Here is a 14296-nt window from a genome sequence, read left to right as displayed (position 1 = left end):
TGTTAAGTTAGCCTAATTAGCCCCTGTCTGTATATTGAAAACATTTCCAAACTACAAAAAACAATGTCCAGCTTTTTTGATACTTGTGCTACATATTTCAGTCTAGCAAGTTTAAACAAAACTATTAAATAATTAAAATTGGTGAGTAGAAATTGGACAAATTGATCATAAAATGAGTTACAAATGTGTCACTTAAGATGTAAAAATGTGTCCTAGTAAGAATCTAATCTCTAAATTAGAAGAAACAAAAAGAGTGGCTCTATTTATGAAACTTGCTGATCTAGTATCACTTTGAAACAGCAGTCATTGCACCAATGCTACTGTTTTTTTTAGTTTGTGGTGACTTTTTTAAAGGGCATTGCCCTGTTGACTGAATCATTATTACTAATTCACTCGGCCTTTGTCCCCCCTCTCAGATTGAATCCATGATGTTGAAGCTGCAGAGACTCCAGCAGAAAGCCATTCTGGATGACGACTATGATGCAGGTGAACTTTGAACTGAACTTTTGTGGTAATAAGTACATTTTTCTTTTTTACTTTTGTGAGATATTTTTGGTGTTGACGGTCGGATGTGAGTTCACACTTAAGAAACTTACATTTCTGTCATGTTTTCATGTCATTATTTCTGTCCCAGAGAACAATATATTTGCAGAATAAATTGCAGCAGCATCACATCTCTCTAAGTATATGTAAAGTTTCACTGACATATCTGAATTATTACAGTTCAGTTCATCACATGCTCAGAACTCATGTCATGGATTTTCTTTTTCTCTGTTGTGTTCTCAAAGTAGTTTCACTTCAATTTTGCAATTCTAAGATTTTATCTCTTATTTTTAATTTTACAGTGGTTGCCATTGGTGTAGTAGACTGCATTAAACTTAATTATTTATCTGTTTTGCCTTCCTGATGTCTCTTAATAAAGTGGACATCTATAATGAACAGGAAGTGGAAATAACACTTTTTGACAATGACAACAGATATGTGGAAGCCATGCAAAAGTATTAATGGTGCAACTGTTGTTTTATAATTTATTAGCATAGCTGAAAAGGTCTGACTTAAATTTCTGTCTTTGAAAAACTATACTTATTACTGTTAACCCTCTGATGCATGAATTAATTAAAAAACAGTAATGCATTTTTTTCCACATGTGATAATTTACTTATACAGACACATACAGAGACACTTTTCTTTGTCTTAAATATTATCTAACTGTTTACGTAGTATATTTATTTGACCTTTTCTTTTACAAATGTTTATAAAATAATATAGTGTCATATTTATATAAAAGAAATATTCTATAAAAATTGACCAGTATCATTTTCGTGTCCTGTTTATCACTGAAGTAAAGTTGGGAATTACATAAACATGCATAAATGAAATTTTATACTATATATGTTCATTCTTCAGTGAGGCAGTGTGTTGATGACTTTCCTAATGTTGACTGAAGTGGCAAAATTGCAAATAAACCATCATCACTTATGAAAATACTAAAAAACAAAACAAAACAGCCTTTAAATACGTGTCCACTGTGAAACGAGTGGTGCTGAAAATAAAAAGAAGTTAAGCTTAACAAAAAGAGCAAATGCAGCTCTGAAGGATGAGTTAAATAAATTAATAACTAAGAAAATATGTATATTAAAAGAGAACATATGTATCAATTTTCACTTGAATTTTTTACCTTATGAAATTCCTTATAAAAACGAGGATTAAATTGAACTGACATAAAACGGCTCCTTTATTAGATTTCTTACTAATTAGCTGTGGATCATACTGAGACGTTTGACAAAGCATGTGAGAGCAGAAGGCTTCATATTAACAAGAAATGCTTTGTGTTTAACTGAGTGACATACCAGGAACTTACAGCAGCTTAATAGCATGTACTCAGATGTTCTTGTGATTCAGATAAAGCTTGAATTTTTTTGTTGCCTCACATTCATGAAACGAAATGTTTTTTTGCACACTCGTTTGTCACCATTCACTTTGTCCTTGTAATGTTTGACAGACCACACAGGAATAACCAAACGAGGCCTGATATTGAACAAATGTTTACTTCTTTTTTCACCAGCTCCATTCATTTAATATTTTGTGTCACTTAAAAGTTTTCCAGGCTGACTTGAAGAAAGTTTAGTTTAAAAACAGTATTCTGACCCAGTTTTTTGTCCTTGTGACAGAAGTACTGTAATTACATCAGTTACATCTGCTGTCTAGAGAAACTGTTTGAGCACAGTGCTTATTGGGGTCAGAACAACATGTCTTGTCAGTGTTTCTGTTTGCTTTTAGTTATAGGGCATAGCAAACTCATTGACATTTTAAACCCTGGTTAACTTCATTTGCAGCGGACCTTAAGAGCAGCTTTCCATGAAAGTTAAAGCAGGATTAAGCCTTCTGGTACAACGTCGCCTACTTTCAGTTTTCTTGCTAATAAAGATCCAGACATCTTGCATGTAGGTGGCCATCATTTTAAAATAATCATGATCAGACCAGGGAGGTGTACAGTCGCATTCTCATGGTCTTGTTATTTATGGGAAAGTTACAAGTCCTTGTTATTTAAGATAATGATAGATAGAATAAGGTAAATGAATCTAAAGAGGTGAATATACATTAAGGAGTCACAGACAAACGCAATGTTCTACAACCATCATGCAGTGCTTTCTCCACAGAGGCTGTGAGTTGGAACTGGCTGCTGATAAACAAATGGTTAGCAGATGTTGCTGCTTGTTATTCAGTGTTTGAATGTTTTATTTCAGCGGAGCGATTTGGGAAAAAGCTGGAGGAGCTGTGCAGGGAGCGTGGAGCGTTGAAGCTGGGTTTACCCTCCAGACAGCCAAGTGTGGCTTTGTTCCTGGAGAGGCTCAGACAGGTGGTGCACAGCGCCCTCCAGAGGACAGACTGCAGTCAGCACAGGTCAGTCGCAACATAAGTTTTAATGTTTGATGCCAATCTGGTGAATTAGAGGAGAGCAGTTACCATAGCTACCTCAAAGCAAGAGGGTTCATGATTTAAATCTCATTTTTAGAGATATCTGTGTTGTCTGGTTTTCTTCAAAAGTCAAAGCTTCATTGGTGGTGATCTGAATGGCTTATTAGTTTGAGTATTGGTGTTCATTGTTCTTTATCTTTCTTTGCTCTGTGATGGGATCTAACCCGCAGCATTTCAGACCATCTGAAAGGGATGGATAGATATAGTGAAATAAAAAATAGCTTCCCTCCATTTTACTCCTTATTTATTGTGATACTTTAATGTTTTTTTTACACTAACCTTCAATAGTCATGCTTGTTTTTTTGGTTTCCTTTGGGGGATGTTGTAACAGTGAGCTGTGGGGGAAGAGCGCTTAAAAATAACTTGTGATATGAAGGAAATCGGGTGGGGCCTCTTCGGAGGGTATCTGGAACAAAAGTAGTGTAAAGCTTATGAAACAAGATAATTATTTGAGATCACATGTCTAATAATCACCATGGCAACCATAATGTGATGCTGGAAAACCATATTACAGTATCATTGCTTCATACTATGTGAAAGCATCACAGTTCTTAACTGAGACTGAAATGGGCCATTATAAACCTAAGAAAGTCATAACTAAGGCTGTCAAAAAGAAAGAAAACTGATGTGTCATTTATGCTCTGTGTTTTCATTGCTTGTTGGCAGAGAGGGAGCAGAGCCTGACGCAGACGAGCGACCTGACTCACCGCAGGGACCACTGCAGCGAAGAGATCGTCTGATTCAAGAGAAACGTCAGGTTGAGGTAAACTCAGTTGTCATCATGTCATTTCTGTCACTCCCAGGCTCCTCTGATGTATCAACTCCTCAAGTATTCATTACCAAATAATATTTTCTGTCCTATAAAAGTGATATAGTTACAGAAAGAAATTTTTTTTAAGTATTTTGTAAATAGAGTTGCAATCAATTAGTAATTTAGAACGATTTAAAGGAAGTAATTCTTCCTACTTTTATTGAGAAAAAGCACATATCCTATCCTACCAGCTTAAATTCAAACTTTCATTTAATGGAACTTATTAAAATTAGCTTCACAAAACTAAATATTTGAACTCTCAATGCTATAAAACAATACTGTAACCATCAATCATGTACAGTCACTATAAAGGAAATAGATTAAAACAAAAATAATGCTTAAAATTGTTTTCGTAAAACCTGAAATTAGGTGGAAATCACAGAGCTTGAGCAGAGGTTGGCGGAGCTGAAGGACCGCAGTCGATGCCTGGAGCAACAGATCCAGCAAGAGGAGCAGCAGGTGGAGGCAGAGGAGCTGGAAGGGTCCGTGTTGAGGAGCTGCACTGTGGCTCAGCTACGAGACATGAGCCGAACCCTGCAGGACCTCACAACATCTGAAAACCGTGCACAGATCTCAGTCTCCCCGCCACCTTCCATGCTCAGGTCAGGGTCACACAGATTATTTCACTTTCTTCTTCCCTCAGAGAAAATCCTGTTTTTATAAATGTTACATTAAAGGGTTTAACTAGATATATGTGACAAAATGGGCGATTTAGACATTACTGGCGAAATAATGAAAGAAAATGTTTTATAGCAAAGTTTTTCATACAATATATATGTCACACAGATGTTCACGTATGGCGGCGCGACAGCATGAGACATTTTCAGATTCAAACAAGCATCTTTGTGATTATCAAAAAGATATTAAGCTCCATGTAGATGAATCTAACCTGCTGGTTTTGTCTAATGTGCTGATAGGAAAGCATTTTTCTGCAGGTCTGTAATTTATTCCTGGCTTTTACTGTTCAGGGAGTTAAAATGCTTCTGCTGACTTCAGTCCAACATTATATAAAAATAAGATCTCTAAATGCATGTGGTAAATTGCACTCCATGGTGTGTGAAGGAACATTTTTGCATTTGACATTTAAGTCAGATGTTTTTTCTTGTCAGTCACCAGCAGTGAAGGAAGGATGGAAAAGTACTTGCAAAATTTTTTATGCATAAGTGCTTAAAATAAAAAACAAAAAACAAAAACGGTCAATTGTGGCTACATTTAGATTATTAGTTGATTAAATAATTGCAGTTACATGACCCTATTTTTTGCCAATAAACCATAAAGTTGACAACTGAGCCTGATAATTGACCTTCAGTTATTTCACATATATATTTATATACAGTATGGCTCCTACAGGACACATAAAATAAACCCTGTCATGTGTGCTCAGAATGATTTTAGGTCAGGAATGAACAAAACAAGCACTGACACTGACATACTGATGGAATGTCACTGAATCCTTTATGGCATCCATGATGTCTTCATATGTTTGTTCACCACAAGGGTGTTTCTTCCTCTGATGCCCTGAGTAGACTATAAGAAATCAGCTCAAAGTTGTGTATATATAAACAGAATATGTTCTTGGAAGTTAAGGATTCACATTTAGCAGATATATGAGAAATAGCCCATTCAATCAAACCTTCTCTTGGGAAAAGATTGATAATTTAAGCTGCAAAATCTTTGTGAATTTTGAGATTTGATTAAACTCAACATCTGTCAAGAAAGAGAGATATATTCAAATTATAAGATGTAAGTTTACTGGGAATATCATTACAAAAATCACCCTCCATAAAACTTAATGCTAAACTTCGAGACCCCCCCCCACCCAATAAACGGGCGGTAATCGCAGGAGTGAAAAAAAATCTAGAAAGAGCTATTTTAACAAAAAGAAAAGCCCTTATTTGCGTACATATAATTTCCCTTTGGGCCTACTTTTCTTGTGAGAGTCCTTGCAGTACCTGTAGTCACCAGGTGGGGCTCCTAAAGAGCTGTAACGGCCAGTGACCCTTAAACCAACATCTATCCATGAAGGGTTTTCCTTTCCAGCTGGCTGAAATTTCATCAAGCTTATTTATGAGATGATTTTACTCAAGAATAATTATGAAGTTTTCCTTTAGATTGTGCTAAAAATTTCCTCCCCAGCGCCATCCTCTCTCTGACAGAGGGGATTTTTTTATTATCACACAGCAGAAATGTTCTTGTCTTGTGCCAAGAAAGTATAACAGAGCAAAATCCCATGACTGTATTTCACATAAGCTAACATATAACTAGATAAATCAACAGCACTGAAAACACCCAGCATTACATACTACAAAGGAAAGTTTGCTCATTTCATTAGTAGCTTGTATTACACAAGCACTTTTAGATAACATCAAGCTTTATGTTTCTGAAAAGACAGATTTCTTCATTATTATTATTATTATTATTATTATTATTATTATTTTATTTCATTATTTTCAATTATTATTATTAGTGTTGTTGTTATCAGGCTCAGTAAGCACAGATCAAGCAGCCACAAGTACTTTTTGTTTACCATACCATCCTCTGTGCCTTCATCCTCTTTCCTAACACCTGCATGAACCTGTTTTGAATTTTAATGGTTTTTCTCAGATGCTAATGATTACTTTGCATCGTATCCTCTGAAGTTAATAGCCTGCGAGGGAGCCCTGTGGAAAGCTTTTCTGTCTTGACACTCGTTAGAAAGACATGTAAATTGTACTTATCGCCTTCTTGGTGGTGTGACCCACCATCACGGGAATAATTTGATATCTGACACACTCTCACCCCAAGTGGAACGCATTTATTCTAGCGCCTGATTGAAATTTTGATGTCTGATTGGATATTCTGCTGCACATCTCTGGTCATCATGAGGACTGTGTTTCAGTCCTCGGAGCAAATAACACAGGAAACTTCTTTTTCATGCCAGTTTCCTTAATAGCACAGAATTAGAGAAATACACTCCATCTTGATTAGATTTATGTCCAAAAAAAAGGGGTGCAGTAGCATTAACCTGAATAACATCTAAAGGGCGTACTGATTTTTGTGACACGAGACGACTGGGACTGTATCAAGGTGACCGTGTCGTGCATAATAGATTTTATGCTCCTTTTCCTCATCCTTTAATTGATTTATATCTCCCTCACCATATAATACGACCTTAATGGTTTGTCCTGTTTGCATCTTTGTTTACATGTCCAGCAATAACATCATTGATATGACCTTTTATATTCGAAGTAATCATGGAGACAGTTTTAGAATATAACAAATATCTCATAAATAATATAAGAAAAAGAAATATAATCTAATTTCTTTATGCTGAAAGACAAATTCAGAAATGTAAAGCGGCTGAAATTATTGGCTTCAAGGGCTGTCTTATCTCTCTTTTAACATAGCATTTTGTCAACTACTGCCTTTAGAAATGAGGTTTCTATGATGTGGTTAGCAAGTTGTGCCATGTTTCACTCCCTCACGTATATTTGTTCTGTTGTTTTCCAACCAATAAGTGAAAAAAAAAAAGCATTTATAAACTACTGATGACATTAGATTCAGGAACAGAGAGCATGCAACGCAAACAGATGACAATGTCGGTTGCATTTGGCCTGACTGAGCCAACATGTCACAGGAATCTCTTACTGCTTTGGGGTGTTACCATAAAAAAAGACGGAGTGCGTGCTTGTGTTTGCTCTTACAACAGAAATTAATTTGACATGTTTTGCTTGTTGCTGCGGTATTTTAAAGTGTTAACATAAGTTGCTGAAGCATTGAAAAAATAATGGCTGAGTGCAACACAGCTGCCTAGCTGCAGCATAAAAGGTCAGATTTGCCTCATTGGCCTGTTTGCCAGTGATAAGGAGGGTTTTTGGTCTTTCCTGGCTGCAAACTTGTATGACTTGAAAAGGGGCGAAAAAAAAAGGCAATGTTATCTTATCTTATCAAATTCAGTGAATCTACAGTCACTTTGATGATTGAATCGTGTCAAAAAACAACAATGCAGTTTCTCCTTTAAAATAACTTGCTAAATAGATAAGATTAGGATTAAAACTAGATCCTGGACACGAAGAATAAAAAACGTTAGTTTGAATTTGCAGATAATCCATAAATACCCCAGAAAGATCATATAGTCTAACTGGGTTTGAAAACTCCAGGGATACACTATTTGTGTGTGCAAACATCGAAGAAAAGACCTGGGATGTAAAATTAGGTTGTAAGCTTCAAATTTCTTTTCAAGAGCCAAAAACAGTTAGAATTGAAACATGAGTAAGTAGCTAGTTAGCTGAGTTTGGTGCAAAGACTAACATCCACTTCACATATTTATGAGGTTTATGTGAGAATCAGCTTGAAAGAACCTGCCTGGGCCCCCATCCTGCTTTTGCATCTTTTTGACAGATTCCTTCTGAAGTTCTTCAATAAATGAATGGCCCTTTTTCTGTTTTTCAGACTCCAGGAGCAGGAACAGGCTCTGAATCTGTCCATCAAGGAAGCTACAGCTAAAGTAAGCCAGTGCTCCTCACATCTGGTCTACCTCTCCTACCAGCTCAGCTTCCCCCTTAAATAAAAATAATGACTGAATGTGTATAAAAAAATCTAACAAGTGGTAAATCTGAATAGACAGTATGTGTCCGTGTCAGTGTGTTTAAATGCATACCAAATGTCAGCCTGCATGTGCTCATTTCTACCTGACAACAGTTGTGTGCGAGGCACAAAAACAGCATGAGATGTCATCCTGAACAAAATCTCCCCAGACTCTAAAATCTCTGTAAAACAACTCAGTTATCTGCCTTTTTCATTTTATTCCCTTCCTTTCTTCTGGAAAAATAATCCATTAATCCATTTTGTAGTCGCTTAGTCCAATTCAGGGTTAGGGGAAGCTGGAGACTATCCCAGCAATTACTGGGTGAAAGGCAGGGTACACCCTGGACAGGTTGCCAGTCCATCACAGGGCCAAATGAAAAAAAAAGATAAGCAAAGCAATAAATATAGTGAGAAATCTGGACAGTTTAGCAGTTTTTCTGTGTGTGTCAGTTTTGTATTCCTGCTGGTAAATGGCTTTGCAAGCTTCCCCTTCCTGCACATGCTGCGCTTCTGCCATCCCCTCTCGCTCCTTAGGGTTTACTTTTTCCCATCATGCTGATCTATATACATAAATCTTTGCAGCTGGAAAAAGCCATAGGCAGCAGAAATCTACGAAAAGTACTGGTTTAAGGACAGCAGGCGTCAGATCTCTCAGGAAAGACCTTGTTCTTTAGAAAGTCAACATCAAGAAAATGGTTAAAGCTGCAACTGTAATTCAAAGGAATCAGGTAGCGCTTCACCAAGAAACACTTACCACAACCACAAGGGTTTAATTGTCATGTTGAAATGAAAAGCTGCTTTTTACATGAAGTCTCCACTATGTTGAAAATGGCACACCTGCTGTGGCAAAATGATTGCAAGGATGAAAGTACCTCTCCTTCTCTCTGTTGGCTTTTTTTTTTTTATATGGCCAAATAGCCTGATGTTTTGAAATTTAATCACCAATATCAGAATTTCTACAATTTGAAAAGCACTCCAGAGTTGTTTCCAAGTCATGTATTGCATGAAATACAATTATCTAAACCTGTTTCTCATATTTCTGTGGTGGTAAAACTCCCTGGAGATGTTATGCTTCAGAAAAAAACCTATCTTATGTGACTGCCTTTGCACAGAACTGTGTCAGATTCAAGAGGAAAATGCATCAGGAAATTCAGCTCCACATCCCTTTGAGCCGTGAAAACAGTTCCTCAAAAGAAAGGAGCGCTTCATGGGGATTGTATGTGACCATTGCTCAAAGTGTACACATTAAAGAAGAGAAGTTTTAAGGACAGACTGAGAGCAGATGGAGGCCAGAGAGGCTGCATCTGAAGCTGTAGACTCTGCAGTAAATTCTGCCCTGAGCTGCGATGCTGCATCTCCATCAGGGAGTGACATTATTTTTTATGGAGATTTAACATTACTTGTCTGTCCACATGATGTGAGAAGCTCTCATATATTTCTAAAGGTTATAAACAAGGTAACGTAACAGCGTTGATGCTCTGCTGTGTAGTAAAAGCAGGGTGAACACGGGGCACAATTGAACCTGTGAGATCTTGTAAGAATGAGTGTCAAGTAGAAAATGAAAGAGGAATAAGAAATGAGCTGTGGATCCTGTGGGATCCATGTGTCTGCAAAGGTTTTTGTAGATATTACCCTCCCCCAACTCTCCTCTCTGTATCTTCTTCTCCTTTTTATCCCCAGGTGGTCATGAGTCAGAGGCTGGGCAGCAGCTTGAGGAGGAAAGTCAGCGAGACTGAAACACAGCTTTTGGCGCTGCATGAAGCCAAACTGGCGGCCATCTCTGGTAACTTTCCACTCAGCTCCACCCCAGTCCATCCCTGCTACATTACACATCCTTTATTTACCTCATTTACTAGAATTGCTCATCGTCATCCTGACTTAATTATGGCATTAATGGCAGAGAAGCTCATTAATGGGCGGTGAAGGTGTAATGTCCTCCTATGGTGCACTGGTGCAGGTAATGACTTCAGCAGCGCCAAGGAGCTGAAATCCGAGATGAAAGCGGTGTACCTGGAGCGAGACCGGCTGGAGGCGTTGGCCAAGAGGCTGCACAGCCTCAGCTCAGGGAGCAGCCAGGAGCTGGCCAGGATGAAGGAGCAGCGGCAGCACCTCAGGCAGGAGCTGGAGCAGCGGGAGGCCCAGCATGGTGAGTCACTGAGGCCAGGGGTGCTGTGCAGCAGGTCACATCATATAAATAAAATCCACAAATAATTCTCAATGCAGTGATAACTTTCCGAGGTCAATAAAGAAGTACAAGCGTGCTTTGTAGTGTAGAATTAGAGAAGATTTTTACCAGTGTTTTGTTTCACTATCACCATAAGGTGGGGTGGCAAACTCCTCAAGAGCTGGTGTCCTGCAGGTTTTACATGATTCCCCTGCTTCATTACTCCTGAGTGAAATTGGTGGGTAATTGTGCAGAACTTAACAACAAGAGGTTGAATCCATTTGATTTGAATCAGATGTGTTGAAGCAGCTAAACTTCTAAAACCTGCAGCCAGTCGTCTTTGAGGACTGGAATTTGATTTATTCTGCAGCATCACACCTAAAACCAGGATAACAGTAAAATTAGCTGCACAAAAGATTAAGATCTATTTCTTTCATAATAGCGTACAGGTAAAGCAGCTCTTTAAGTGCACTGAGCTCAGAGCTCAGGATACAGAAGAGGAATGAAGAGACTTGGTCTGTTGCTGCTGATTTATTTCACACATCTTACTGACTTAATTCTCTAAGGCAGATGAGGCTCATTAAAGTTGCAGACTCTGTGGAGACCTGTCTGCAGTGCTGAAGTTTCTTTCAAACAAAGCTGAAGTAAATATAACTGATGGCAACATCGTTCAACTGTCCTCAATCCCAACTCAAGAAGTGCTTTTACAGAAAGATTTCCCCTATTTAATTATTTATGTATTTTAATGGGGGTTATTTAATGTTTTTTACACCAATCAGCCACAACATTTAAGCAACTGACAGGTTAAGTGAATACTATTGATCATCTCAGGACAGCATAATGCTCTGTAGGAAAAAGCTGGGTGCTATCCCCCATATGGAAACCACAAACTAAATCTTTATTTTAGACCAAGTACAACCTCGTTTATGGAAGCTGTACACCCAGAGGGCAGCAACTTCCACCAGCTGGACAGTGTGCTTGAAAAAGCATTTAAGTAACAAATCGAGGAACTCAGCAAAGAGCCCAAGCGTTTGACTTGACTTCCAAACTCCTCACTCCAATCAGACATCCACAAGTTCACATCTTACCGATGATAGTACCACAAGATCCAAGTAATCTACTGCTGATATTCACAGAACACCTTAAGAGGCCACTTTGGAAGGAACTGGAACTGGAGATGTTTTATTTGTTGATGTTGATCTGTGTACATTTCAAGTGTAAAGTGAGAAAGTCTCCATCACTATTTGCTTAGAATATTTGAGGAGTTTCGAATTAAAAGATACCATAGGTCCCAAAAATACTGTAAAAATGCATGAAAACTGCAGCTGAGTTTAGCCATTAGACATAGTTTAGATTTAACGCATTTATCTGTTCCATTGATATAAAACTGTAGTTTTCAAGAATCATTTTACAGTCTGAATATGAGTAAAAGGAAAAGGCTTCCCAGCCGCCCACTGAGATAAGAAAACATTCTCCTATTAGCATATTTTTAAAGGTGCCTTTCTTTCTTTCTTAAATCTAAATTCAAATATGAGTCATGAAAACTCTTTAAAAGATAAGTTCTCTCTTGATGTTGCCACACACTGCGAGGACATCAATGTCTGCTGTCAGTGGGGACTCAGCCTTTAAATGAGTTAGCAACAGGACTAGCAGTTGTTAAGAGGAGGGGCGGAGGTGGTGAGAGGGGTTCGGAGAAAATGAGCTTTAGAATGTGTTAGAAGACTAGTTACCTTCAAATTGCTTCCTGCACAGATGAGCCTGTTTGGGCACTTGGCATCTAGCTCTTAAAGCTTGAATGCTGCATGAAGAAAGAGCCTTTTTTTAGGGTATTGATTTGGCATGCTGACACTTGCAGAGATATAAATGGATTTTGATGGCACCACCTGCAGGGCTGCCCTCTCTACTCCATCAGTCAGGGAGAGATTTCTGAAAAAAGGTCACCTCCCTCTCTGAGGTGCTGAGATCGGAGCTCAGAGTGAGAACGGGGACAGCGGGATTTAAAGGACTGAGGACAGTAGCTCTGGATCACACTATTGTTGCAACCCTAAGGCAAACATCACCCATCTGGATTCACTTTTATCTAATGCATTAGATCACATATCTGGAGCTGCAATGTCATTCCTTCCATTGTTTTGCTTCAGCGGCACCCTTTCCTACCGCTAGGGGGCACCCTCTTATTGTTGCATTTATGATAATGCAGACTTGTGGGTTTTTTTTTTTCCATTTAGAGTCCATAATTGTGTAGCATTTTTGCAGCAACCTGCTGGATTCACTTTGAAATAACTTTTTGCCATTTCATTTTCCATTGTACATCAAATTCTGCCACCTGCTTGGATTGTTGTTGCTATAATAGCCAGGACATAAACAAGACACACTCAAGATCCCCACCACACTATCAACACAGAATATTGTAACTCAGAGGCTGGGAAACCAGTTGCATGCTGAAGCTCGAGCTAAACAAAGGAATGGCAGTCAGGTGGGCAAAGAGGACACCGACTTAATGACTGGTTGTGCAGCTTGATTAAACGCACAAGTTAGTGCTGCAGACACCAAGAAAAGGGGCTCATTAAACTGTCATCCATTTTGGTAATAAGAGGGTGAGCACATGGTTTCAAGTAACTGATAGCCCACAAACAGCACATTACTACTCTTCAGCTGGAGGAGATTAGAAATTAGTGTCAGCATCAAGATGGCCACCCTTTTGGTTTCTGAGGCTTTTTTAGTGAACATATGTGATACTTGTGTCTTCTTATGACAAGATAACAATATGCCTGTTCATGGCGTGAGTTCTACAACAGCATAAAGCTCTGCTGATGACTAAATTTAACCACATTTTTTCAGTCAAATACACGGCTTTAGCTTGCTTGTTGAGTGTCTCCACCCAGAATGCTGTGTGGTGTGGGGGCTTTTTGGCCAGGAAGCCATTATGTCTCTAATTGCTTCTGGCGTGAGTGTTGATGAATACCAAACTGGAGGTTTGATTCCCTGCTGAGAGCATAATTTTTTCCCAAAGGAAGAGCTCTATTGATGCTAAATTTACAAGTAAATAATTGAAGAGCTGAATAAGATGAGTAAATGACCCCGAGAGTGAGGACATTTTAAAGTGAGGGCAGCACTGGAGTGTGTTCTGGATTTATCTAAGTGTTCTTGTAATGCTTATTTAACGCTGTTAGTACACTGGCAGAACACTGTGTCGCTGTCAGGTAATTTGGCTATCCGCGATGCAGGTGGCAGGTTTTCCGCTTCACATGGCTGCACTGTAAAACATTTAATTAATGTGTTTCTCTTTTAAGTATATGTGTGTGTTTTGCTGGATCTCCACCATCTTTCCTTACACATACAGCTCTCACCACTTTGGCAGGATTTTGGAAAACACTGAGGCCAAACTTAACTGAGCTGTAGTAGTCCAACATCAAAATGCTGTCACTCAACGTTATTTAACTACTGCAATTGTTTCTTAGTGCACTGCCAATAGTGAAGGCATGGGCATATATGATTTATTCATGACACTGGCACTTTCAGGGTGCTTCTGTTGAGTACATGATGGAACATATGATAGCTCTTCTCCTAAAGAGCGTCTGAATGATTGAGAGGCGGTGGTAAAGTGGACCTGGCAGAATGTTTCCAGGTTATTGTCTCTAAAGTTTTAGCAGTGTTCATTTTCCGTATGGCTCAAGAGAAGATGTGATTCTATAGTGAATTTGCCATGAGTGCCGTAATCTTCCTCAAACAAAAAATGAAGACAAAGGAAGGTTGATTTATATAAAAATATAGTC

At 38.5% G+C, this 14296-nt stretch overlaps 1 protein-coding gene across 1 annotated transcript in view; it reads left to right on the top strand.

The window, feature by feature from the left end:
* disc1 (DISC1 scaffold protein) overlaps positions 1 to 14296 on the top strand; it is a 45924-nt gene that overhangs the window by 6385 nt on the left and 25243 nt on the right. The window contains exons 4-10 of the mRNA XM_079248436.1: positions 417 to 486; positions 2748 to 2904; positions 3646 to 3742; positions 4160 to 4392; positions 8222 to 8276; positions 10037 to 10139; positions 10314 to 10502. Coding sequence (XP_079104562.1) covers positions 417 to 486; positions 2748 to 2904; positions 3646 to 3742; positions 4160 to 4392; positions 8222 to 8276; positions 10037 to 10139; positions 10314 to 10502 — 904 coding nt within the window. The remainder of the gene's footprint in view (positions 1 to 416; positions 487 to 2747; positions 2905 to 3645; positions 3743 to 4159; positions 4393 to 8221; positions 8277 to 10036; positions 10140 to 10313; positions 10503 to 14296) is intronic.

The sequence above is a fragment of the Telmatherina bonti genome, assembly GCF_933228915.1.
Source record: "Telmatherina bonti genome assembly, chromosome: 11".
Classification (NCBI taxonomy): Eukaryota; Metazoa; Chordata; class Actinopteri; order Atheriniformes; family Telmatherinidae; genus Telmatherina; species Telmatherina bonti.
The sequence above is the reverse complement of the archived record's forward strand: the minus strand, read 5'-3'. Positions and strand labels throughout refer to the sequence as shown.